At 41.7% G+C, this 26,574-nt stretch overlaps 1 protein-coding gene across 1 annotated transcript in view; it reads left to right on the top strand.

The window, feature by feature from the left end:
* myo1g (myosin IG) overlaps positions 1-26,574 on the top strand; it is a 59,037-nt gene extending 32,463 nt beyond the window's left edge. Inside the window, exons 21-22 of the mRNA XM_061058868.1 lie at positions 7,316-7,473; positions 25,228-26,574. Coding sequence (XP_060914851.1) covers positions 7,316-7,473; positions 25,228-25,390 — 321 coding nt within the window. The 3' untranslated portion in view covers positions 25,391-26,574. The remainder of the gene's footprint in view (positions 1-7,315; positions 7,474-25,227) is intronic.

Genomic DNA, 26,574 nt, shown 5'->3' with positions numbered 1-26,574 from the left:
CGTGGACTCTGAAGCTTCAGTGTTTATCCAGCTCTGCGTCGGTCTGTAAACCTTTCTGCGTTCTAACCTCTCTCCATTTTTCAAAAAGCATCTCCAATATTGATCCTAGTTTGAGCACGTTTCTGCTCGTGGAGCTTATTAGAAACATGCAGAGGCTTTTTAGGTCGGGTACAATCACTTCTATCTGAACCGCTTCTCTTGACCCGCTTCCATCGCTGCAACACCTGTTGGTTTGCAGTTTGCCTGAAAAACCGAGGGGCAAGGGGCAGAACGACCGCGTGGGGGTGCCTTAAAACCGTCTACCCTCCCTGATCAAAACAAAAACAAACCATCCAGGACCAGAATCTGAACTAAGGAGGAGGACATACTGGCTGCTGCGTTGTTGCGCTTCAACATGGCATGTTTCCTTAATGTCTGATGATACAGAAAGGTTGAAATGTATTGAACCTTTAAACTTTGTATTATTCAAAATAAATTACCACAACAGCACTTTTACCATTGCGTCTAGGTTTTCCCAATTTGGGGGAAGTTTGAAGTAAAAAAAAAACTGAAAAAAAAAACTAAAAACTGAAAACCAGATAAAACAAAAGACTTGACAGCTCAGGTGTAAGAACAGCAGACAGTTTGGTGGATTACTGTAGAGCTGGTGAGGGGAGGTGGGAACAAGTGAAGAGGTGAGGTGTTAAGATCAGAAGACAGGAACAGAGTTAACGGGGATAGGACAGGAGGGAGAGGCTGGATCTGAAATGTCGGGAACGCAGGAAAAACAAAGAAACAAAGAAAATGAGAGAATGACAAAACAACCAACTTGACAACGATCCTCCAGAGCTTGTTTAATTTTCTTCTCTGTAACAGGGTAACTAAAAATCTCCATTAGCATTACACTTCACTGGACTTGAAAAAGGTTGGTGGATTCCCTCTTTAACTCCAAACAAAGTCTTGACCCTAAAATAACCCGTTACATAATGAACCTCAATCTGACACATAAAAAAAAGAGCTCAGACACACGCTGTGCAGCACCAAACAGCAGCTCTACTCCCTAATAGCTACCAGGAATGTGGGTCAGACCTGGTACTCTATCCCAGCTGTCATCTGTTTACACACACACACACACACACACACACACACACACTCACAGACACACAGGTCTGCGTCATTTTTGACCCGGGTCACTGCCATCCATCAATCAAAAAGAAAAGTACTGAAGCAGTACGAAGACTCACAGGGAGAGAACACCGTCTCCTTTTGACTCAAAGAGCTCCTGACCTGTTTTGTCAGGATCTGAGAGGATGTCAGGTCAGGATGTGTGTGTGTGTTTGTGTGTGTGTTTGTGTGTGTTTGTGTGTGTGTTTGTGTGTTCGTCAGGTGTGTGTTTGTGTGTGTTTGTCAGGTGTTAGGCTTGATGTGCAGACAGCTCTGTTTAATCTGACTCTTTCTGTGACCCTTGAAATAATAACTTGATCTCACAGATTGATGGATTTTTGCACGACACAGGATCTCATGATGGAGGAACTTGATTTAAGATTCACGTCTCGCTGAGGCCGTTGAGCAAACAGTTCATATTTGTTGACATTTGACGTGTAGGCTGAGTCCTTGCTGTCACGGGTTTGGCCCTTGCCCCTTCAGTAAGGGCAAAATAATCCTCCAAACAGGATTTATTCGGTTTAGTTATTCTTTTTTTAAATATGAAATAAACCAAGAATAGTTTTAATCCCCTCATTGAACACAGAAAAAGCGGTCTTGTCTTGAACTGTGGTGGACTTTTCATAGACATGAAGTGCTCGTCTTATTGTTCTTTTTCTCGATGGCGTGGCATTTGCCGTCATTCCTGTCGTATCGGAGGCTTCAGCTCTGACGTTTTGATGTCACCGTCTATTCTTGACTTCATCAGGTGTTGCGCTGGTACAGGTTTGCTCTTACGTGTTCGTACACTGACTTCACTGAAGATGTGCACAAGGACGGACGATAACCACCTGACAGAGAGTGAGTCAGCACCGCTGGACACCCGGCAGAGGTTTTAGAGAGCGATGGAAGGAGAGAGAGAGAGAGAGAGAGAGAGAGAGAGAGAGAGAGGGAGCTGAAACATGCCAGAGGGTTAAAAACCATCATTATGCGGCAGCGGAGCGGCTAAAGATAGCTGATGCCATTAAGCTCTGCTGCTCACACGGAGGGGAATGAGTCTTATCCAGGTCAGAAACTGAGAATAAAACACTAAAGAAAGCAACGCTGCTTTTTTCTCCTCTCAGTGTGTCAAACGGAGTCTCTCCGGCCGTCAGTCTGACCGCCAGCACAGATGTCTGAAACTTCACTCAGGTTAAAGACTGACGGAGCGATGTGACCAATCGTCAGAGCCGTACAGAAGTGAAGGTTTTAACACCTGACCTCATGTTTAAAGAGCTTAAAAACAAAAACATGAGAAATAACAGAACTCAGTGAATTAACAAAAGAGTTCTCTGATGATTTATAAATAATGTGTGGTTTCTAGGTTCAGTAAGTGGTTTGATCCGCATGTCGAAGTGTCCTCGTGTGTGTGTGTGTGTGTGTGTGTGTGTGTGTGTGTGTGTGTGTGTGTGTGTGTGTGTGTGTGTGTGTGTGTGTGTGTGTGTGTGTTAGAACCAGATGAGTGTGCACCATCATTCTTTGAAAGTGTGTTAATGGGGTCAGTGGTCATGTGAAGCACCATGAGTGCTCTAAAGACTAGAAAAGTGTTTTACAACGGGAGTCCATGTACCACTTACATGCCTCACATAATGAGCACTTCCTGTGGTCGCAGTAAAAATGAGCTGCGCTGAAAACGTTACTCTGATAAAGGTTATGTTACACGCTGGTCTACAGTAAAAGGTAACTAAGACTGGGAGGCTGCGGTCTGTCACACACACTCACAGTTTACCACTAACAGGAAGTAACAGCGTTGAAAAGAACAATCTGCAGCTTAAGTTGATTAACTTTCTGAATTTGGGTCAAATCTGAATGAATTTGGGAATGTTTTGTTCCCGCCTGCGCACGCTCGGCACTGACTGAGTTTGCAGCTGTTGTCGTTATTCCTGCTGAGATGGAAGAGACGCTTCGGACAGACGAGACATCATTTATCAGAATCAGGTTTTTTGACAGATCTAGGTTTACACACACAAGACATTCATGTCGGTGGATTGGTGCCAAAACATGAGAAAAACTTTTTTTTAAAATAGAGCAAGACCTCTTTTAAAAAGCTGTGCTCTTATTGTTAAGAGGCTTAAATAGAAAAAGACAGAACAAAAACATGAAATCCTTACTGAACAGAATATGTACAAAAGGTTTATTTAACATGCTGTGACGTGGCAGGAAGATGCAGTTTGACAGTGAGTAGGAATATCTTACAGTTTATAATCAAGTTAAAAATGAGTTAAAATCTGGTGTCCATAAAGTCAACATGTGTGATTTTATTATTAGTAATAAAGAGAGTTTGGTAGGTCAGTAAGAAAGATGAGAACATTTGAAGAATAAATGTTTAAAGAAAAACAGAATGAGTGACATTTATCAAAAAAGAAAGATAATAGGTTTTTAGTTTAAGCTTCTCAAATATATGGAGCGCTGATAGCTTGTAGTCCTGATTGCAGCGGTAATGGGTTTGAATTGACCTCTGCCCTTTGCTGGATGTCCCCCCCCCCACACACACACACACACACACACACTCTCTCCTCCCAACATTTCCTGTCTCTCTTTAGCGGTTCTATCCAAACGAGGCTGATATTTAAATTTTTCGGCTGCTTGTTTTCCAAAAAGAGCAGCTCAGAGATTTCACCTCGCACTATGAGTTAGTCTAAGCTGCTCTTTTTTTTATAGACAAAATTAAACAGTTTCTATAAACAAGATGACTGATTATGAAAAGAGTCGTTAACTGAGGGTCTCAAAGCTTCATTTTTTAATATGGATTAGATCACATATCCTTCTACACAGACAGATCCGCTGATGTTACAAAACAAAAACTTTAATAACTTTTTATTTTTAAGGATTAATTCTCATTAATTTTATTGAAAAAATAAATCTCCAAATCTAGTAATGTATCTGTCGATGACATTCATTTAACACACTGAATCCCTGACCTCTGCGTGACGACCTCTGCAGTGTGTCCCTGTTGCCATGGGAACAGGTTGTGCCAGAATGTGGCACGTTGTCGTCCCTGCTGGATTAACCTGAGAGTACCGATGGGATGTAAGAGGCTTAGCCCACGTTGTCTCCCATTCCCTCTCTAAAAAATAAATGTGACACACCTCACTTTCTGTGTGTGTGTGTGTGTGTGTGTGTGTGTGTGTGTGTGTGTGTGTGTGTGTGTGTGTGTGTGTGTGTGTGTGTGTGTGTGTGTGTGTGTGTGTTTATCTCTCACACACACACGATGATAAAAGTCAAGAACAAAATCAAACCACTTCAAGTCTTGTTTCCAAGTGATATTGGGTAATTTTTTTGTTTTTAATTACTAAATATTGCAGGTTAACTCCTGAAATACTCCACTGTGTATATTGTACAAATACATCGACAATGTATTTGTACAATATACACGTATAATTTAAGAATGCTGTCTATCGATTAGGGGGCACCTACCCATTAACAGTCATTAAAGATAATTATGTTTCATAACATGCAAAAAACTCCTCACAGGAGCTTAAATATAATATAAATCAAGTATCTCCTCTGAAAATAACTCTGTGAGTCATGACTGTCTACAATGGGTGTAACACCCGAGTCCCACTGTCTGTGATGTTTTCAGAGTTTTCAGAGTCCTATCTTCACTTTGTTTACATCGCCCGGACGGCCGGCTGACTCCTCCCCTCACGTATAAAAGTTGTTTAATTGAGGGACTAGAGAAAAGAAGAATAACATACTGTACTCACTGCTTAACTGTGTTTCTAGATCACGCTCATTTCAGGTAAATTTACATGCAGTGTGAAGATACGAGCATAATAAAGATCGCTAGCGTTAGCATGCTAACACAACAATGCAGCGCGAGTTGTTTTGGTTTCATGCTGGTGCTCAAGGGCGACATCTGCTGGATCAAAAAAAATCACATATAAAGCCTTTAAAGTGTATGTTGATGTAAAACAGTTTTTACTTATATTACACACTGCACGAGTATTTCTACGTTTTGTAATGCTCTTTTTCTTTTCTTTATTAGTCACATTTTTGGATCATTTGTGCCGTCATTAGATAAGACAGTTGAAGAGAGACAGGAAACGTTTGGAGAGAGTTATGGGCGACGTGCAGTAAAGTGCTGAGGTCAGATTTGAACCCATGGTGGCTACAATGAGGAGTATTGCCTCTATACCGGCGGCATAACCACTAGTCCATCCGTCACCCCATAATGCTCTTCTACCTGAAATGCAAATGTCTGAATACCTTCTGCAGCATTGCTGGCAGTAACTCTGTGCATTATTCCAACTGGGTCACACCTCCTGACTCTCCCTTCAGCTGCAGCACACGTGCAGCGCGGCCAGAGTTTCCCTCACCCTACATACTGCGAGCAGAAATAATCCGCTGACTTCATTCATGCCGTGATCTTTTGATCCCAGATATACTGTGCTGCACTTGATTCAGTTCACAGGTGTTACACGTTCACCTGATAATCCCTGACATTTTTAAACAAATGAAGTTGTGACACTAAATATCTCGATCATCGGGCTGTGAATAATCGGCTCTTATGATGAACTCAGTGTAGCTATGCAACATTTAAACCGGACGTCCCATGTGCAAGTTCTGCAATCACAATTCAGTTAGCACAGACATAATCTTCATAACCTGAAGCCGATGTTACTCTGGTGAAAGCTCTGGTATTTGCAGCACTCTTTGGTGCTACTGATGGTTTGGTGTCAGTATTCCCATCACGAGTGGAGTCCATCACTTACCGCTAAATTCCAGCAGATATGTGATCGGTCCGTCTGCGAGCTGGTTTCACTCTATGTGTGTGCTTCCACTGACTCCTGGAAAAGAAACACATCTGATGTTCAGTATCAGACAAAAAGTCAAATCTGTCAGCAAGAAGCTGTTTGGATCTTTTTACTTAAATATTCCACAACAGCAATCGAGCTTCACCGCCCTTATGATCAAAATGATACTTTTAAACTTCACCAAACTGTCAACAGACGAGGCAAAAAGCAGCACCATTTGTGGATAAAAAGCCGAGCTCTAGATACACACATGGGTTTATGTACACACACACAGCGAGCTATAACAGAGAGGTAACAGTTTCATCTTGAAGTGGCTGTGTTAAAGCCGCTAAAGAAAGGTCCAACTAACGGGAGTGTGGGGTAAGATCTATATCCAGGTGACGTACAAAAGCAAACAGAGCCATCAGCAGTAATGATTTACAATCAGCGACTGTTGAAAGACAGCAGGATCAAATTTGATTGACAGGAAACACTTCCTACACATGAACGGGACGTCAGCAAAAAGATAAGAAAGATAAACTGTTTTGTCCACAGGGGGCGCCAAATCGAACAGAAAGTTCCTCAAAGGAGCTTTAAGTATTAAAAGTGAATGTAGGCCTATTTGTTGTGGGGGAAAACCCAATGGTTTGTAATTGTTGTAATGGATGCGACCAGCATTCAATGTTCCTTATCACCAAGTCAAATCGTCCCAAACTGGTTTCTTGTGTCAGGCGCTGAACAATGGAAGCCTGCTCCTGTTTGAGAGACATTTTCTCTTTCCTCCCCGTTTCTGTTCTTATTCAATACACGACAAAGCAAGCTGCAACTTGCAAGGTGTACCTGACAAAGTGACCAGTGAGTGAATGAAAGTTACAAAAAAGTAACTTTCAGATATCTAAAAATTCTTTACAGAAAAGTAAACTCATGTTGCCATTTTGTTCCACTGCTTTTGGAGATGACACAGACCCTGCACCAACAACTCAGAAGAGTATATTCACAACAAAAAAAGCAACCTCTTTTTAACATATTATAGTTTATATAAATAAATATCACATTTACCCTTCCTTTAAACTGTGTTGTTTTTCTTCTCTGGTGGAGAAACACAAGAGATCTTCAATCCTCTTATTCCTCCTTTAAACGGCGCGTAGATTACCGTAATAGAGATCAGGGGATGTAGAAGGATAATGTACAGCGAGCAGGTTGTTATAGAGGAAAGAACCCGCAGCAGGACAACCAATCAACAGAGCACAGCAGTGTTAAAAAAACGTGTTTAAATAAATGAATTCAATATTTGTTTGCAGGCATCAGAGTAACGTTTCATTCTACACTTGAATATCACAGTGCACGCTGTCAGGCACAGCTCTAAGAGTCGGTGTTGTGTCGGGTCGGTATCTGACTTTTTCTCTCCCTCTCTTCAGTTCACCGGTCTGAGTGTGACCAGCGGGGTTGACCAGATGGTGGCGCTGCACACGTCCGCTCAGGATGACGTGCTGCTGTGTCTGCAGCGAGGGCAGCTGTGCCCCAACCAGGACCGAGTGGGGGAGCTGGTGGGAGCCATCGTGGACCACTTCACACGGTCAGTCCCTCATGACTGTTTCACCATGAAAACATCCGCTGATTATCTGCTGTAAAGCTTCCGCAGCCTTTAAAATGATCAGTGAGAGACGTTATCTTCAGGGGCAGCACACATGGCACACTTGGATTCATGATCTCTTGAAGCCTTTTCACACATGCACCAAACTATTGAAAATATCCCACATTTTCAGGGTGAGCTGCATGCGTGATCTTCAAAGTTTTTATCAGGCTTTATCAGGGCCGGCTCTCCTTTCAGCCAGCTGTCGGGGTGAACATGTGTGAAGGCACCACAGAAAGAAATTCACTGTGAGCGAGTGTGTGGGGTGAAGATGGACTGATAATGAAGCTGCTTCATACTCTTTCTGTTAGCCAGCATGTTTTTACACAGTAGATGATAAATCTGTGAAAAACTAGCAGAGTTGTTCTGAAAACGAAAAGGCCCAAGTTTAGATTTCTCCTACTGCTTTCACACATGCAGAAAACTCCTGATATTTCCAAGAGGAGCTGTTTGTGTGAATGCAAACAGCCAGATTTTTCACTCAGACTTTACCCAAAGTTTCTCCTAGAAGACCTCTAGTATTGTTTCTGCATTAAGTCCGAGTGATGTGAGAACGCAGCAGGATATTATCCAGAGCATTCACATTAAGCTAGTGGGAGAGGCTGGTGACGTTCATATGTTGTAACAAGGGCACATTAAACAGGTTATTGTCTCACAGCTTCCTGGATCTCATGAATTACTTTTTAAATATGTGCAGACAAGTTTAAGATTTTTTCTGGTTTATTTTGGTTTATTAGTCAAGAAAAGCTAAGATATTGAAACTTCCTCTAAAGCAACAGGTCAGAAAGGAAACACTGTTTGTCCCTGTTCCCACTTTTCAGACATTTCTGATCTGATTTTAATCTTCTTAAACTAACAAAGTGTGCAACGTTACTTCTAAGTCCCGTAATTTTAGAGCTTTCAAAATCTAAAACTGTGGACCGCCGTCTATGTAATCTCTAAAAAAAAAGAACTTCCCACCCCAAATTGTTTACTTGCTTATTTCCTGCAGTTCCTGGAAGACTTTGGAATTGTGATTATAGTTGATGACCCCTTATAGTCTCTCAACAAATGGGGCAAATAGCCTGATGCTGCTGTTTCCAGACACATAAGAATCATCCGTCCAAAGACATTTACAAAGTTTCTTATTTCTAGAAACACCTTTTTGAGCTCTTTGATCAGGAAGGTAAAGACAGCACACCTCTTACAGTTTGCTAATTAAAATAGAACTAAACACACACAACCCAGAGAGAGATTAAAGATTAAATCCAGCTCCAATAAGGCAATTAGACCTCTCAGTTACACCTTTAACAGGGCCTTGAATTAAAACGTACACTGTAACAAATGGCTGTGAAATCCACAATAATTAACTGTGTTACTGCCCTCTTAATTACTGTGAATATGATTACAGTATGGCACTGTGTTATAGGGCTGAAAACACAGTAATAAACACAATACTGTAGAAATCACAGTAAAAATAACTCCACTGTAAATAATTACAGAAACCATTATGCTACTGTAGGAATTCACAGTAATAACTATAATACTGTAAAATGCAGTAACCATTACAGTACTTTAAGGACTCACAGTAAACGGTATAGTACTGTAGAAATATTTATCTAAACTATTAATTTCAACATTTTGTTCACTGATTCACTGCTCTATGTGGTCACCTTTCAATAACAAACGTATATCTTTTTAAGTTACATTCTCTAAGTCTCCCAGTTTGAAAATCTCTGCCAGTAATCCGTCGCTTTAATGGACATGTGACACATTTTCTTTCATTAGTCGCTATCTCTGTTTTCTTAAAAAAGCATATTCCTCTCAGATCATAACTTCTCCCCTTCATTTTCAAAACCTTTAGAAGTTGAAAGGGATTCAGGGAACATGATAAGTTTTTTAAAATCAAGATAAGAAGAACAAAGGGCGCTGGTTTAGCTCGGTCGGTAGAGCAGGCACCACATGTACAGAAGCAAACAGCTTCACCTCATGCTGTTGGGTGCAACTCTCTACCTTAATTTCGTCCTTCACATTTCTTTTCTCTCTAAAGCGTGGCGCTTAAAGTCTTTATATGTGATTTTCCACACTTAAATATAATAGATATCAAGTATATCCTCTGAAAATAACTCTGTGAGTCATGACTGTCTACAATGGGTGTAACACCCGAGTCCCACTGTCTGTGATGTTTTCGGAGTTTTCAGAGTCCTATCTTCACTTTGTTTACATCGCCTGGACGGCCGGCTGACTCCTCCCCTCGCGTATAAAAGTTGTTTAATTGAGGGACTAGAGAAAAGAAGAATAACATACTGTACTCACTGCTTAACTGTGTTTCTAGATCACGCTCATTTCAGGTAAATTTACATGCAGTGTGAAGATACGAGCACAATAAAGATCGCTAGCATTAGCATGCTAACACAACAATGCAGCGCAAGTTGTTTTGGTTTCATGCTGGTGCTCAAGGGCGACATCTGCTGGATCAAAAAAATAGCATATAAAGCCTTTAAGGACTGCCATTTGTAGGAGAAATACTTACATCCCTGTTGCGCCTGACGTGCAAATGTGAAACAGGCGGGAAATGCTGTCGTGAAATTGTTAACTGTAACAGAGGTGTAATGGGGACAACGACCCGGCAATTTGTAACGTTGGAGCCAGCGAGATGGAACAGTGTCTCGTGTGTGTGCATGTCTGAGTGTGTGTGTGTGTGTGTATGTGTGTATGTGAAGCTCCTGTTTGTGCTCATACACGTGCCTGTCGTTCTTATGTCATATGAATTCACACACTGGGACATCTATATTTCACCCTTACGGATGCAATGTCTTAGCAGAAAGGCATACTGACGGAGGAGTCAGTGAGTGTCTGCTGTCTCGCCTAGTAAGGACCAAAAAGCACCAAACGCTAATCTCATCTTAACAAAAAAAAGAGAAATAGAAAATATATTAATTGCTACATTTTCTTCAGCTTCATCATTTTTTTTGTTTCTCTGAGATGAGACGTCATTTCATTGGGACAAAACGCAGCAGCAGCTCATTTTCTCTCGGTGCAGATCTTCTCACAGAGAGGAGAAGTTAATGAGAGCCCTCAGCTGGTGAAGTGATTGTTCACCGAGAAGACACGCACGCAGCCTTTTGGGTCAACTGAATAAACACAAACGCTTCAGACCCCCGGCTCAAACGTAGTCTATTAATGCAGAATAACAATTACACCAATGGTACTCCTGGCATTTATCAGTGTCATAGTTGTCTGCGTCTGCAGCCCGCTCTGAATAAACCCGCCGTGAAATGAATCAGTCACACTGACATTTATCACATTTATCACTCCTGACCCGATTTGTCGTTTCTGTTTATAAATCTGATTCACATCCACCCACATCCATCTCTGCCAGGCTTTTATTTGAATGGCACTACCAGCAAGTTTTCACACACAGCGGACTGTTGTGGATGTGTCGGTGGGGGCGTGTGTGTGTGTGTGTGTGTGTGTGTATAAGTGTGGGTGTGTGTTGTTGTAAGTACGGCCCACTGAGACAGCACCCAGTCAGCTGGGATTGGTCTTTCAAAAATTTTTAATCCTCCAAATCCTGCCAGGAGCACAGGGAGTGACGTGGAAACAGGACAAAATACAAACAAACACACAGAGGAGGAAATCCTCCGAGCTGCTGCACCAGGTCCATATGAATGTTCATGAAGGTTCGTTCATTTTAAACAAGGTCTGCTGGTGTTTTTTGAAGTTTCAGCCTCGCAGTAGATGAACATACTTTGTGGTGACAAACAAAACCATTTGCCTTTTGTTTATTTGTACCTCTTTTAGCTCAAGGCCCGTCTCCCACGAGTCCATATTAGCTAGCCGAACTGAATTTATCAGTGTTTGTTTTTATCGTTCAAAATAAAATACACAAAAACACATTTAAGAGAACGTATGAACACTGTAAAACATAGTGCCTAAAAACATATACAGAGTACATATGAACACTGTAAAACATAGTGTCTAAAACATATACAGAGCATATATGAACACTGTAAAACATAGTGCCTAAAAACATATACAGAGTACATATGAACACTGTAAAACATAGTGTCTAAAAACATATACAGAGCATATATGAACACTGTAAAACATAGTGTCTAAAAACATATACAGAGCATATATGAACACTGTAAAACATAGTGTCTAAAACATATACAGAGCATATATGAACACTGTAAAACATAGTGTCTAAAAACATATACAGAGCATATATGAACACTGTAAAACATAGTGCCTAAAAACATATACAGAGCACATATGAACACTGTAAAACATAGTGTCTAAAAACATATACAGAGCACATATGAACACTGTAAAACATAGTGTCTAAAAACATATACAGAGTACATATGAACACTGTAAAACATAGTGTCTAAAAACATATACAGAGCATATATGAACACTGTAAAACATAGTGTCTAAAAACATATACAGAGCATATATGAACACTGTAAAACATAGTGTCTAAAAACATATACAGAGCACATATGAACACTGTAAAACATAGTGTCTAAAAACACATACAGAGTACATATGAACACTGTAAAACATAGTGTCTAAAAACATATACAGAGCATATATGAACACTGTAAAACATAGTGTCTAAAAACATATACAGAGCATATATGAACACTGTAAAACATAGTGCCTAAAAACATATACAGAGCACATATGAACACTGTAAAACATAGTGTCTAAAAACATATACAGAGCATATATGAACACTGTAAAACATAGTGTCTAAAAACATATACAGAGCATATATGAACACTGTAAAACAGTGTCTAAAAACATATACAGAGCCTATATGAACACTGTAAAACATAGTGTCTAAAAACATATACAGAGCATATATGAACACTGTAAAATATAGTGCCTAAAAACATATACAGAGCATATATGAACACTGTAAAACATAGTGTCTAAAAACATATACAGAGCATATATGAACACTGTAAAACAGTGTCTAAAAACATATACAGAGCATATATGAACACTGTAAAACATAGTGTCTAAAAACATATACAGAGCCTATATGAACACTGTAAAACATAGTGTCTAAAAACATATACAGAGCATATATGAACACTGTAAAACATAGTGCCTAAAAACATATACAGAGCATATATGAACACTGTAAAACATAGTGTCTAAAAACATATACAGAGCACATATGAACACTGTAAAACATAGTGTCTAAAAACATATACAGAGCATATATGAACACTGTAAAACATAGTGTCTAAAAACATATACAGAGCATATATGAACACTGTAAAACATAGTGTCTAAAAACATATACAGAGCATATATGAACACTGTAAAACATAGTGCCTAAAAACATATACAGAGCATATATGAACACTGTAAAACATAGTGTCTAAAATCACATAGAAAGCACATATAAACACTGTAAAATATAGTGCCTAAAACACATAAAAACAATAATAAACAGGGATGCTATAAAATACCTAAAAAGACTGTCATACTAGTCTGTAAGCAGTAAACGTACTATTTATAAAACCCACTACCAAAGCAGGAACTAGCCCTTTAAGTAAATATTAACTCATTGTAATATCCTGTTATGTTTGTTTTATTTTATGTTTCTGCAAATAAATAAATTGTGAGCCTTATTTACAGTCATCAGCCAGTTTGAAGTTTCAGTGGGATCTCTGTTGTCATGGAGATAAAACATCACATGTCTGAGTTTGTTTTCGCTCTCTGGAGGCCGTGCAGACGGCAGCAGCATCAGTGTGTGTGTTCCCACTTTTAAGAGTCCTTCTGTGTGTGTTCAGCTTGCTCATCCCAGATCCCCGGTGAGGCTTTTGTGGGTTTTACGAGTCTTAGACTTTTGGTCTGAGTTTTTGGTCCTTTAGGTTGGGGGGGGGGGGGGTATCTCAGTTACTGGGGTCCCTGCAGCAGCTGTGCGGCTCTGCTAGGGGGTGCAGCGAGCGCCACGGAGGAGGTCGACCATCAGGGGAGTCGGTTTCAGCTCTCCGCCTGTCTTTGTGCCACCATCTGCAGTGAATGGAGGGGGGGGTCGCGACCTCAACCAGGCTACTCATGAGACAAAGTCAGGGGCGAGCTCAAGTGTGTGTGAGCATGTGTGCGAGGGGGGAGAGGAGCATGACAACACACACACACACACACACACACACACACACTCCTCTCGTGTTTCCTTCTGTCAGGAAGTGAGACGATGAGAGTCACGCGCACGTCATTTTTGTTTATGAGGTCTGAAGAATGGTCAGAGGAGGAAACAGTGAATGGAGCGATTGTAATTCTTGTTTTTTTTTTTTTTTTTTTTCATCTCTGTAGTTCAAACACGAGAGCGACGATCAGTGAGTGTTTACAGCCGAGAGAGTAGTGTGAGTCTTGTTTTGAAAGTGGGTCAGTGAAGGCAGCGTTAGAGGCACAAGGTAGAAATCATGACTTCAAAGGCGCTCCGTGTTTGGCGGCGTTGGATGGCAAAGACAAGCTGTCTGGTCTCCTGTCATGTCATATCCATCTCTGGTTCCCTCAGTGAAGCTCGCTCGTCTTCATCATGAACGAACCTCCTCATCCCTCTCTCTCTCTCTCTCTCTCTCTCTCTCTCTCTCTCTCTCTCTCTCTCTCCTGCTTTCTCTTCCTGTCACCTGGACCTGAGCTGTCAGTATGAATGAGTTGTGTGTGTGTGTGTGTGTGTGTGTGTGTGTGTGTTGGTATGTTGACTGAGATGGAGGCTGTGTGTGTGTGTTTGGAGTTGGGGGTGCTTGACTGACTCGTGCACCATCTGCTGGGACAGCTGGGGGAGTATGAGTGGGCTAAAGGAAGGATTTAGGGAATGATCTGCTCCGGCCTTAAAAGATTGAGGAGATTTCTGTACTTAAAAGGTAATTTAGGGATTTTAATTTATTACTCCTCACCGACTCTAACTAGAATAAAAGTTTCATCTGTGATTCTTCAAATTATATGACTGTATTCCCCTTGTGTAACAGAAGCTAATGCCACAGTGTTTCTTTTCTGTAGATGCATTGAACACAAACAACATACTCTTGATTTACCTTTGTAACGTGAGGGTCCGATGTGTGGTGGAAACAGAAGGACGGAGACGGATAACTTTCATCCACATTGTTTCTGCCACACAACAACCACAACACTTCCTCGTTACTCATCACATGTCCCCGTCGTTAGCCAATCAGAGGTTAGGATGATTAAACTCAAGGCAAACATTATGACAAACACAGATTTGGCAGATTCAATAATATTTGGTCTCAGTTACTCGGTGCTACTGCAAACATTAAAACATGTAAATGTATCAATATTAACTTTGTAAACTCAAATATGTAAATAGTTCACTGTATAAATGTTAACTCGTTTTTAACTTAAAGGCTTTATATGCGATTTTTTGATCCAGCAGATGTCGCCCTTGAGCACCAGCATGAAACCAAAACAACTCGCGCTGCATTGTTGTGTTAGCATGCTAACGCTAGCGATCTTTATTATGCTCGTATCTTCACACTGCATGTAAATTTACCTGAAATGAGCGTGATCTAGAAACACAGTTAAGCAGTGAGTACAGTATGTTATTCTTCTTTTCTCTAGTCCCTCAATTAAACAACTTTTATACACAAGGGGAGGAGTCAGCCGGCCGTCCCGGCGATGTAAACAAAGTGAAGATAGGACTCTGAAAACTCTGAAAACATCACAGACAGTGGGACTCGGGTGTTACACCCATTGTAGACAGTCATGACTCACAGAGTTATTTTCAGAGGAGATACTTGATTTATATATCTAAGTGTGAAAAATCACATAGAAAGCCTTTAAACTTAAATACATGAATTAACTCAAATATATGAATTTACTTCACTTTTGAATCTTACACCATTTTCACTTCTATGATCCGTAATATGTTGTCTGTTAAACTTCTGTTTCACTGATTATTTTACTCAACAAAATATCCGTCAGTCATCGTTCCTGTTGGTGCTGAATTCAAAACTTTTTATGACACAATTTGTTGAGCAGAGCATTTTTACACTGAACGGTTGTACAAATGTGATGTGTGGTGCAAAGTGATAACAGTTTACAACGCTCGACAAACGCTCGCCAATTATTTGAGCACACTGTAGTCCGATGGTCAGATTGCTAAATCAGGACGGTGCATTGACAATCTTCAACAAAGTTTCCTTTGATTTCCACATTTAGGAGTTGAAGTCAGATCTGCAGTATGTGTATTTCATGTGTCTCATACGCACGGCTTAAAAACAAACAACCTTAAAAACGCTCTCCCATGAACACACACGGCATCAAACACAAGCTAGCTTGCGAGCTAAATCACAACACAAGTTCCCTGGAAGCTGGACATATCATTAGAAAAACAGAATAAGCTTGAACACACACAGACTTTAAAAGCGTCTGAGTTCTCCTTCCACTTCTGCAGTTGTTTCTGATTCATATTTCTCCTTCTATTCTGGGAAGAGGAAAGTCATATTTTTCGTCTTCCTTCTTGTTTGTTTTAATTTACTCCTCCAGCATCTCTCCTTCTCCGCCGTCTTCTCCTCTTTTCTAAATCAGCACTTTCACTTATGAATATGGAAAGACCTGGGACGGTGTTGCATTAATAGCAAATCTTCTGGGTCACCCCTCCCTTCACCGCGTAGCAGGGAAAAAAAAAAAAAAACAGGACATAAAAAAGGGATGTGATTTCATTAACCTCAAAGCATATAAGTGAGTAAGTCTTGTGATGTGTCAGTAATGACCTACAGACACACACTGAGCTGTTTCCTCATGTCCAAGGACTTGTTGACTTTTTCTAGGTCGACCTCGTTAGGCGTCAACAGTTTGAAATTCGTCCCTCTCTATTCTAAATTCACTTTTTAGGTCGTGAAAGGCGTCATACCAAGCCTGAAATATCCTCCTCTGTCTCTTTGCCTCCCCCCCCCCCCCCCCCCCCCTTTTTTTCTTTTTTTTTTCCTCTCCTCCCTCAGTGGCTGTCCTCAATGTGTTCGTCTCTCGGTCGGTGCTGCCGGCCGAAGCAACAGGAGACTCAGCTTCTGCTCTGAACTCTCCTCCATCACTTTGTCCCCCCTCTGCTTTCTCTCTTACCCTCGTTTTGTCTCTTCTTTTCTGCTCTAGTTTTAGTTCTGTACCTGGGTAGCGTACGAGTGCTGGGGCAGGTCACATGTAACATGCAACAGCTGTTAATCTAGGAGGACGTAAATGATGTATATGAACACTGACCTACTTCTTCCTCAGGTCATATGGAGCTGACACACCATGTGCTTCAGCGATTTAGCCACATTCAGCCTGTTGATTAAAAGCTCGTTATGTTCTGCGAAGTGTAATTGATTGACAGCTGTGGCGGCAGAGCCAGCTGTAAATAATTAAGTCTCCACGGGAAAGCACATTTTTATTACGACACATTCAATTCCAGGAAGTACAGCTCTAAGAAAGGTTGGCGGCAATTTGTTAATGGTGTTTTTTTCTGTGTCGGTCTTTCGTGTTTTTTGTTTTTTTTCCTGGTATGAACTTGTCGTGAGTCACAGTTTTCATTAAGGTCACATAATTAGGTCAGACGTGTAAAAATAGGAAAGTTTCAACACATTTTATATCCAATAAGTGTTAATGGTATGCAATGAATTCCTCAGTGTCCGGGAAACTGTGTTCTTCCATTAGAGCTGGAAGTGCCTACATGTACCATGATGCATTGTGTGTAAGCAACCCTCTTGACTTGCATTCACTCAGAAGAATACTCCAATCGTATCCTATACAGCTGAGTGTTTGACTCGTGCATATCATCATCTGCACTTATATTTTGGGATGACACCATTTCTTTTTTGTAGTTCTGCTTGCTAGCTAATTTAAAAGACTACAAATCCAAAGTGAAACAGCCTGAAGTCGGTCCAGGTCACCAACTAGGTCAGTGTTAGATTTTGCAGCTTTGGGATCTGACACCCCTAAAGACACAGGAAACGTCAGCAACAACTTTTGGGCTTTTTCACACTACAAACAAACTGAGCTCCTGGCTGCCCTGCTTCTGGTTCTGGCTGTGCACGTCCTCAAATAATGAAAGCTGCGAGGTCACAAGACGCAGTACGCACATGAACGGGTAGAGGCGGTGTAGAGTCAAAGGGGATGTGACGGGGTCGACACAGCAGCAAGGGCAGACAGTTCTGAAGACAAGCTGATCGACATTTACACAAAACTAGTTCAGAACCTTTTCACAGGAGAAAAATATTTGAGAAACGGGGTGGGGGCGGTGCTGAAAATGTGTTCTGTCCACGGGTCATCAGTCGCCGAGGCTGGCTGCTTATTTTGTTAGTCAGATCCAGAATAAACATAATAGTAACCTCCTGGAGTGTCGCCATGTCTGTTGTTTACATCCCGCACATCAGGTACAGTAGATCTTCCTCGTGGCGTCTCTTCGACTCAAATCCAATTTTTAGCCACCACACCCCCCCCCCCCCCTCAGGTGTGTCATCAGTACTGACCCTGCTTCTCCTCCTACCAACCACGCCTACCGCTAAAGACACTGAAGTGAATCCTCCTAACGCATTATCATAACACATGTATAGAAGTTTTTTTTGTTATTATTGTGTCATAGGTACATTTATATTCCCAGCCCACATGGGATTTACCTGACACCATAAATTAAAACGTTCCAGGATCAGAGTGCACTAGGTAAACTATATTCATTGTCAAGAAACCAAAAGAGAAAGCAAAAGCAAGTCAAACTAGTTCAACAGAATATCCTGTCTTCTTTTCCAGGCGTTTGAAACAAAATTAGCAAACTTAACCACCATCAAGCTTAAACAGCCATTCCACTTTTTGCAAATCTGTCCGCCCAAATATTTCAGGATTTTGACGAGCTACTTCAAGAAACAAACAAATCTCTTAAATCATCATACAATGCAAAAGAAAATGGGACTCAGTTTCAACTTCGTCCAAATCACACATCTGCAGCCACAGCCTGGCAGAGAGGATCATGTCTGACCCTGTGTGTGTGTGTGTGTGTGTGTGTGTGTGTGTGTGGATAAGTCGAACCTCTTCATGCACTTTGTTCTGCTTCATTATGTTGATAGTTGTGAAATGGAAATGATTTTCCAGGTAACAGAGATTTCACAGAGAGCTTTGGGGCAGAATATCTGCTTCAGAGGAGGTGTTGTGAATGTGATGTGGAGGATTAACGGAGGTGATGGGGCTGGTTGGGAAACATCAAACATGTAACGACCAACTCAGTGACAGTAAACACCACATGATGTTTTTTTCCCCCCGGCGAGCTCATTCCTGCTCATTCACCTCAAAGACCGATCGACTGTGGAGGAGCAGGAAGACGTCCTGCCTGGTCGTTCAACCTCGGGGACTTTGTGTTCGAGCTTCTCAAAGCTTCCTGGACGCGCTCGCAGAGCCCGCTGAACTGACCTCGAAAAAACTGCTTCAAAAGGCCTCTTTGTGGGTTTCAAACAGTGCACACGTGCTGCCTCTAACTCGACCTCCGAGTGCAACAAATGGATTTCTCAACCACTTTCACAACAGTCATAGTGTTTAACACGACACGGGAGTTCCTGAGGAGGAGATGAAAAGTTTTCCTCTTTAAACGCACAATGTTTGTCACTCAGCTGAAGATGTTCGGATGGATCTCTCTACATCCGCCTGACCAACTGGCCCCGCTTTGAGGTGGAACCGATGTCACGGCTGCATTAAAAAAAAAACCCTGATAGTGTCCAACCTTCTCCTATCATTTATAATCGATTGGCTCCCTCGCCGCCACGCTGATTTGCCCTCACCTCAGAAACACGTCGGTGGTCATGAATAACACCGTGCCGTTCAAGTCCGTCACATTTCACGCTGCACGCTTTTCTTTTTTTGCTTCTTGAATTCAACTTCCATCATTTCTATAAATCACCCTTCATGCGTTAGCTCTGCTGTGTTTACAGAATGACTCATTCTTTTCCCAGAATGCCCCCCCGAGGAGACTCCAGACGCAGGGTGCAGCAGGTGGTGATAGGCCTGCTGTTTCCGATGACGTAGATGGTAATTGGAATGGAGGGAAATCGGTAAATGATCAGCACTATGACACAGCAAGACATGCAGGTTGCCCCCGCTTCAGCCCACATTGAAGCCCCCCCCGCGCTGCTACGGGCCGCAGATGCTGCCGCCGGGCGAGCGATGGTTACAAGAGTGTGGGATGTGTTAATTGAGATTGAAAGGGGAAATGGCAGCGATGTGTTGACAGGTCGGTTTGGAGGGAAGGAAGTCGAGATTTAAGGATGAAGGGTTTCGGCTCTGTTGGATAGAAATCAGCAGACGAGCGTGAGACAGCTCCTCTTGTCAGACTATTTTAATTTAGTTTGAAACATTTTTATGTTCGTTTTTTCTCCTCTCAGTTTCATGTGAAGCTGAAAAATGTCTCGTAATTGCCCCTTCAAGTTGCAGTAAGGCTAATCATCCACCCTGGTTAGCTTAGCGTAGCATGAAGGAACAGCTGGCCTGGCTCTGTCCAAAGGTAACTAAACCTCTCGCTGAGACTCACTAATAAACACCTTATATCTCTTTGGTTTAATCCGTGCAAAATCTGATTTAAAAGGGTTTTGTGCTGAAATATTTTCCTGGCTGAGATCAGTTGCTGCACGGAGAACCTGCTCCGGGCCAAGAAACAGTCCAGCACGAGACCAGCAGTAAACCTGCAAGTTGGCAGTTTTTAACGCTGTTTTTGTACAAATGAACACACAAAATAAAAGGTTTTCATCAAAGAGCTTTAGAGCTGCTGGTTGGTGGAGTTTAGTTTGATAGAACCAGTGTAGCAGCTTCCAGGAGTTTAACAGGTTCACAGGATATACGTATTCTCTCTTTCTCTCCGGTCTTCTAAAAGGCAAAAAAAAAAAGTCACCGAGGATATCTAACGGGTTATTGCGGTTGTAACCGACTTCAACTACTCAGTTAAATCAGGAAACAGTTGTGGTTGAGGTTAAAGGGATTGTCATGCTGAGGCAGGATGAAAACCCTGGTGTCATACACACCCAAACAACCACCCTAACCTCCTCCGTCAGAGGTTTGGCTGCTCTTATCAGGGTCATTCTACTTCCACTCTAGTTCCAGAAATACTGGGGTAGTTTGTCATGAAGATTTGAAGATGAAAGCTGCTTCTTGTATCTTCATCTTTGAAAAATGAAAACAAACTTTTGGTTATTTCACAGCTCTACAGAATACAATGACTCTTGTTCGTTGCCCTTTTGTTTTTTTTAAATGTATTTGGCTGTTTTTTTAATTGTTGCTCGTACAATCTCAGCCTCTGCAGCCCTCAGCTCTCCTCTTCCTCTAGCAGCGCATTTTCTGCACCACAGGCCCTCACAGCCTCTCATCTTCCGTCCTCAGGCTCAGCCAGAGGCTTCTCCCAAACACGCTCTGCCGGTGTCGGCTTTCTCTTGTGGTATAGCCGACACGATGAGATCAGTTATCGCACACAAATCCAAACCCAGGAGGAGGTCGGTGGGTTTGTGTGTCTGGGTTTTTTGCGTCTGCCACAGCAGGTCCGGACAGCTGGTTTGGGGGGGGGGGGGGTGGTTCAGGAAGGCAGGGTTTGAGGCTGACAAAGGGGGGGAAAAAATGGAGCAAGGCCACACCTGTTGGAGCGACTTGTGATGAGCTGAGACAGATTTGGAAACATGACTCGAGTTTAATACCCTTAAGATGAGGAAAAGAGATCGATGTGACTTACATTTTGAGTGTGAAATACATTTTGTGTTTTGAAAATTGGAGCTTCAGCCTCCTCTTATCACTCTCACACCTCGTTTGTCTTCTTCAGAAAATCAGCAAAAATGTGAGGTTGGGTTTGGTTATTTATCACTAAGAACTTGTCAAGAAATTCCTCTTTTTTCTCACTCTTGAGTGTGCATGTTGTCGGAGTCGTTTCTTATTTTGTGTTTCTTGTTGAAGGAAATGCAAAGCAGGAAGTGTTAAAGCGACAGAGGGGCCACATTTACTTTGATTTAGCACCAGATGTGATGGATTCTGCCCCAAACACGTGTGCTGTTTTTTCATCAAGCGGACGCAGCAGGCTGGAGATGCCTGCGAGATCTCTCCTTAATGCATATGTATGTAAGAGAGGATGGTTTGAATAATAGGAGGAGACGTGTGGACAGAGGATGATTATGTATTCTGCAGGATTTACTGAGGTCATGCTGTTTTCGACTGTTTCGCTTAAGAAAGGGAAGCATGAAAAATGTTCAGTATTTAAATGAAGTCCATTGATGAGCGACTTAGAGAGAGGAGCCAGTGTTCAGGTTCTGTCTGTAGTTTTAGATTTGGTGGGAAATTAAATTCACCATCTTCCTTAAAGCTTCTGGGAGGATTGATATCTCTGTACGAGCTTTGAATGCATAAAAGAGCATCCGCATTGAAATTGACTATTTCTATAAAGTTAATTTAAATCTCTGAAACCTCTGCCGGGGGGTGTCAGACAAAGTGATAACTGCATGGTGCAAAAATATATATATTTTCAACAGCAAATATTCTTAATGAGAGATACATTTTGTTAAAATGTTTCATATGTACTGGACAACATCGTAAAGAGAAAGGAGATAAGTGTGTGTGTGTCCATAGGGGGCGCCAAAATCAACGTATGTCGAAAATTCCTCACATCAGCTATAAGTACTTTACAATCATGTGACAATTAAAAAAACAAGTACAGATAACTTGTGTAGTACCTGTACCTTACAGCTTGTCCTAACAGAGCATGAGTGTCAGATACCGCAAAACATCGTGCAGCATCGGACCCTCGCTGTCCCCGCTGCACCCCTTATAATTCACTTCTATGCTCTGTTCATTTAAGTTTCCGTCTGAAAACAGTATGGCATGTGGTGCTTTTATTTTGAAGGCGCGAAAATGGAAGTACGGTGCCTCGTATGGACGAGCCTTTGATGGCGATGAGCCAGCAAATGTCTTTCCTTCAGCGTTGACATTCAAAGCATTTTAATCTGATGTATGGATATTATTAATGGAGCTAACAAGCTCTGGTGAGCGACGAAACAGACAGGGAATCCAGAAAAGACTTCCTGTCTTACACTCCCAGCGCCTTGTCGATCTTCCTGGTTCCTCATACGTGTCTTCCCAAGTGACAAAGACAAATTCAGAGACATTGTGTCAGGATGTGTTGCTCCTAGGCTGTTTGGACACTCCAACAGGAAACTATGGAATCAAGCTTATGTTGTCGTTGAGATAAAGTTGCAGAAAAACAAAGATGGATAGAGACGGGGAGACAAAGAGGAACAACAACAACAACAGATAACACAGATGTATGGCTACAGTAGTTATTAGCATTGCAAATTCCATGACCCGTGGGAGGAACCCGACCCCTAGGTTTGGAACCATTCGACTAAAAGTAGCTCCACTGACCATCAATCCATCTTTTAAGAGTGCAAAATGTATTTAACTGTAGAAGAGGTACGTTTACTTCTATCAGGTATACTTCAGATGATGACCTAGACTTGAAATAAAGTACTTAAAGCTCGTGGTATTTGTACCTATGCTGAAGTGAAAAAGCTAAGTGTCAGCTCTAAATCTCAGATTTTCATGTATCTGTCTGATGCTCTTACCTGCTGTCTCTATCTACTAAACCAGATTGCCAGCACTGTTGCATAACAGATAAAGGATTATGTAATCTGCATAAATTAAATTCACCTTTTTTAACAGTGAGACTTCCTCTGCTGTGATTTTCAGCCATGTTTTTGAAGAGGAGCAGTCAGTCTGTGGAGAACAGGACACTGACACTTACTTTGGGGTTGTTGTTGCCAAAGTCGGCAGACAGTTGCCAGGTTGGCTTATATACACGAGCCAGCCCTGCTTATCAGTCATATTATCGGCATTCAAAGGCGTCCACAAATAGCTGTTCAGCAAATATTGCTCTGCATCTGCTTTCCGAAAGCCTTCTCATCGGGTTCAAACAAAGTGCAAACGAGCCAATCTGAGGAGAAACAACGTCACAAGCAGAAGTATCAAACGCGTTCTCCTGGGAGTCAGGCTGTGACGTAGATGGATCAGTGTGAGGCTCTTTGTATGCACGCCGCACAGACACAGACGTGTTTTTGGTGGAGAAGTGGGGGTCGCTGCGGCCCGGGGCTGAAGCTGCAGGATCTCAAAGGGCCACTTCACAGTGGATCATCTTCAGCTGACGGTGCAGTGAGCGGCCTGCCGAGCAAGCAAAGTCACACTTCCTGGTCCGAGCTGTCAGCAGAGCGATCGGATGTGTGACGCCAAAACGCCTTCACCACGGATGCTACTGTGAAGTGTGAAGAGAGCAATGACAAACTGTCAAAGAAACGAGACAAATACTCATTTTGTCTTTGAGAATCTGTGGAAACATTAAAGTTGTGTTGCGTTTTTTTAGTAACCGGGGGGAGTTTGTGCAGAAGAGTATGTTTTGAACCTGGCCTGATGTGGTTGGGATCATACAGGATGGTAGGTACATGGAGTGAAAACACAAAGACAAATCGATGAGTAATAAAACAGAAAAGAACACGGTGTCTTTTTCAAAACACGAGGTGTGATTTTAACAAGATATTTGTGGGCAATTTTGCCGCCCGATGAAACAAAAGAGTTTCACTTTGGCAGTACTGAAGAAAAAACTTTTCTTAAAACTTTGGCTCACCAACTTCTCTCCTGGGAAAAGTCAGCTAATATACCCCCACCTCTCTGTAGCTGAGAGGAAATATCAACTATAAAGACCAGATTGTTTACTTCACCCGTAGACTTTAGACATTTAATATTGGGCCCATTGGCTGCAAGCGCCAACCTCTGGTGTTGGAAAAACAAAGCCAGAAGTGAAAAAAAGTGCAGTTCCTCGAGTGTCCACTTGAGGCTGTCTCCAGACGCCAAAAGTCCCGTCTTAAAAAAATAATTATTACAGTATAAAGAAAAATGTTCTGTGTGTATATCCTGGTAAAAAAAAAGTTGTGTCTTTTTGTTTACAAGTTTCTGAATTTCTAATAATTGCATTGTTGTTCAATTAAATTTGGGATGTTCCTAGGAGACTAATTTCCAATTTGAGCACAATTTATTTAACACAGCTGAACACGGGATCACAGCGTCTCTGTTGAAACGATGTCGGATTGGTTTGAGGAGTACGCTAACGTAAGCAGAGCTAGCAAGGTCAGCCGTCAGTCCTCCCTGCAGGTTAACGTCCACATGCCTGAGCTGACTGTGGTTCTGCATTGCGTCGGCCAATAAATCAGTTGAACCTGACACAGCCTGTACAAACAACTTCATCGTCTTTTTCAAAATACAAGTTAAAAATACTGCCAAACCGCGCTGTGCTACGAGATGCTATATATCTGTGCTCGTTACCATCTGACAGTAGAGCTGGAAGAGCAGGTCCATTAAAAAGAGCTACAGCAAGTCTATAGCTACAGCACCATGTAGTGGCGGGAGGCTGCATTACAGCTTAGACACAACATTCCTATAATCAATATCTATTTGTATTAATGGATTAAAAAGAGTTGGACTACTCTCACTATTCTGATATGTCATCCATCAGTGCATCGATTTCAATGATTTTAATGAGATATACTAAAACCATAACAAATTCTCATGTGGATTGGACCCTGGTGTTGGTTTGGGATTAGAGGTGACTGTTTTTATCGGTTGTGGGAATAATTGTTTAAAATTCAAAACCTCACAGGCAAAGTAAAGCAAAAATGTGTGTTTGTTTTTTTTCTCTTTCAGAATCAGAAAGGTCCCGTTTCCTGTGAAGGTTTGTCGTTCAGCCGTGCAGGTCCACATGCGAGGAAAACCAAAGAGCGTCACGGTGGAAACCAAACCGGGCCAGGCCAACTCCGATTTCAAGAAGGCTCGAGATGGTTTCATCCTCTTCGTCCCGGCTAACTAACGACTAAAGCCACCAACAGCAGTCTGACCCGAGGACCTGAACTGAGCTGCATTTATACAAGAATGTAAATCTATTAATGCAAGACAACGCTTTTGAAGTTAGCTGTACATTAGCATGAAGTGTTTCGATTTAAGGTTTTAAAAGTGTTAACGGAAACCGAGTTTCTGGAAGAGTCTGCTTTCTTCATCCTGAGCTTCAGGAAGACATTTTGCACTGGACATTTACTTAAACTTATCTTCATTTTTGGAGGCAAATTTTGAGAAATGCAAATGTTTTTTATGTTTGTGTTGAGACTCAAGACGAAGTATGAAAAGTATGAAAAGTGTGATGCTGTTTCTAAATTTGCTGTAGCTGCAAAAAAATAGTTAAAGGAGCAATGTGTAACTCTGACACCTAGTGTTTAAAATATGAACTGCAGCCACAATTCAAAACATGAGAGCTGTCTCCTCCCGCCCCCTCCTCTTAGGGGCGATGTGCGTGCAGGTTGCCATGTTGCAGACACTGTAGCTTCAGTGTTTATCCAGCTCTGCATCGGTCTGTAAACCTTTCTGTGTTCTAACCTCTCTCCATTTTTCAAAAGCATCTCCAATATTGATCCTAGTTTGAGCACGTTTCTGCTCGTGGAGCTTATTAGAAACATGCAGAGGCTTTTTAGGTCGGGTACAATCACTTCTATCTGAACCAGTTCTCTTGCCCGCTTCCATCGCTGCAACATCTGTTGGTTTAACCTGATAACTGCTCTCATATCTGGCAAACCGAGGGGCGTCCAAAACGGACGGGTGGGGATGCCGCCTACTTCTCTGGTCAAAACAAAAACTGTACAGAGCATTCAGGACCAGAATCTAAAGTTAGAAGGAGGACATACTGGCTGCTGCTTTGTTGTCAGAGAAGCCAGCACTTCAACATAGGATGTTCCCTTAATGTGTGATCATATAGGGAGGTCAGTTTAGGATTTTATGTCGTCGTTAGATGGGACAAAAACAAATACATGCACTTTTTGAATGACAAATTGTACATCACAATGCATGCTCACAATCGAGATATATTTTTGTACTTCGAATCTTCTTTTTTTGTGCTTTGTCTTCAAAAAAAAAAAAAATGGGAGACTGGGAATTATGTCTGAAGTAATGAGAAGTGGAAAAAAGAAAGACCACAGTCGGAGAAAATAAATTATTCAAGATTTA

The sequence above is a fragment of the Labrus mixtus genome, chromosome 16 (assembly GCF_963584025.1).
Source record: "Labrus mixtus chromosome 16, fLabMix1.1, whole genome shotgun sequence".
NCBI lineage: Eukaryota > Metazoa > Chordata > Actinopteri > Labriformes > Labridae > Labrus > Labrus mixtus.
This window is presented reverse-complemented; position numbering and strand designations above follow the sequence as displayed.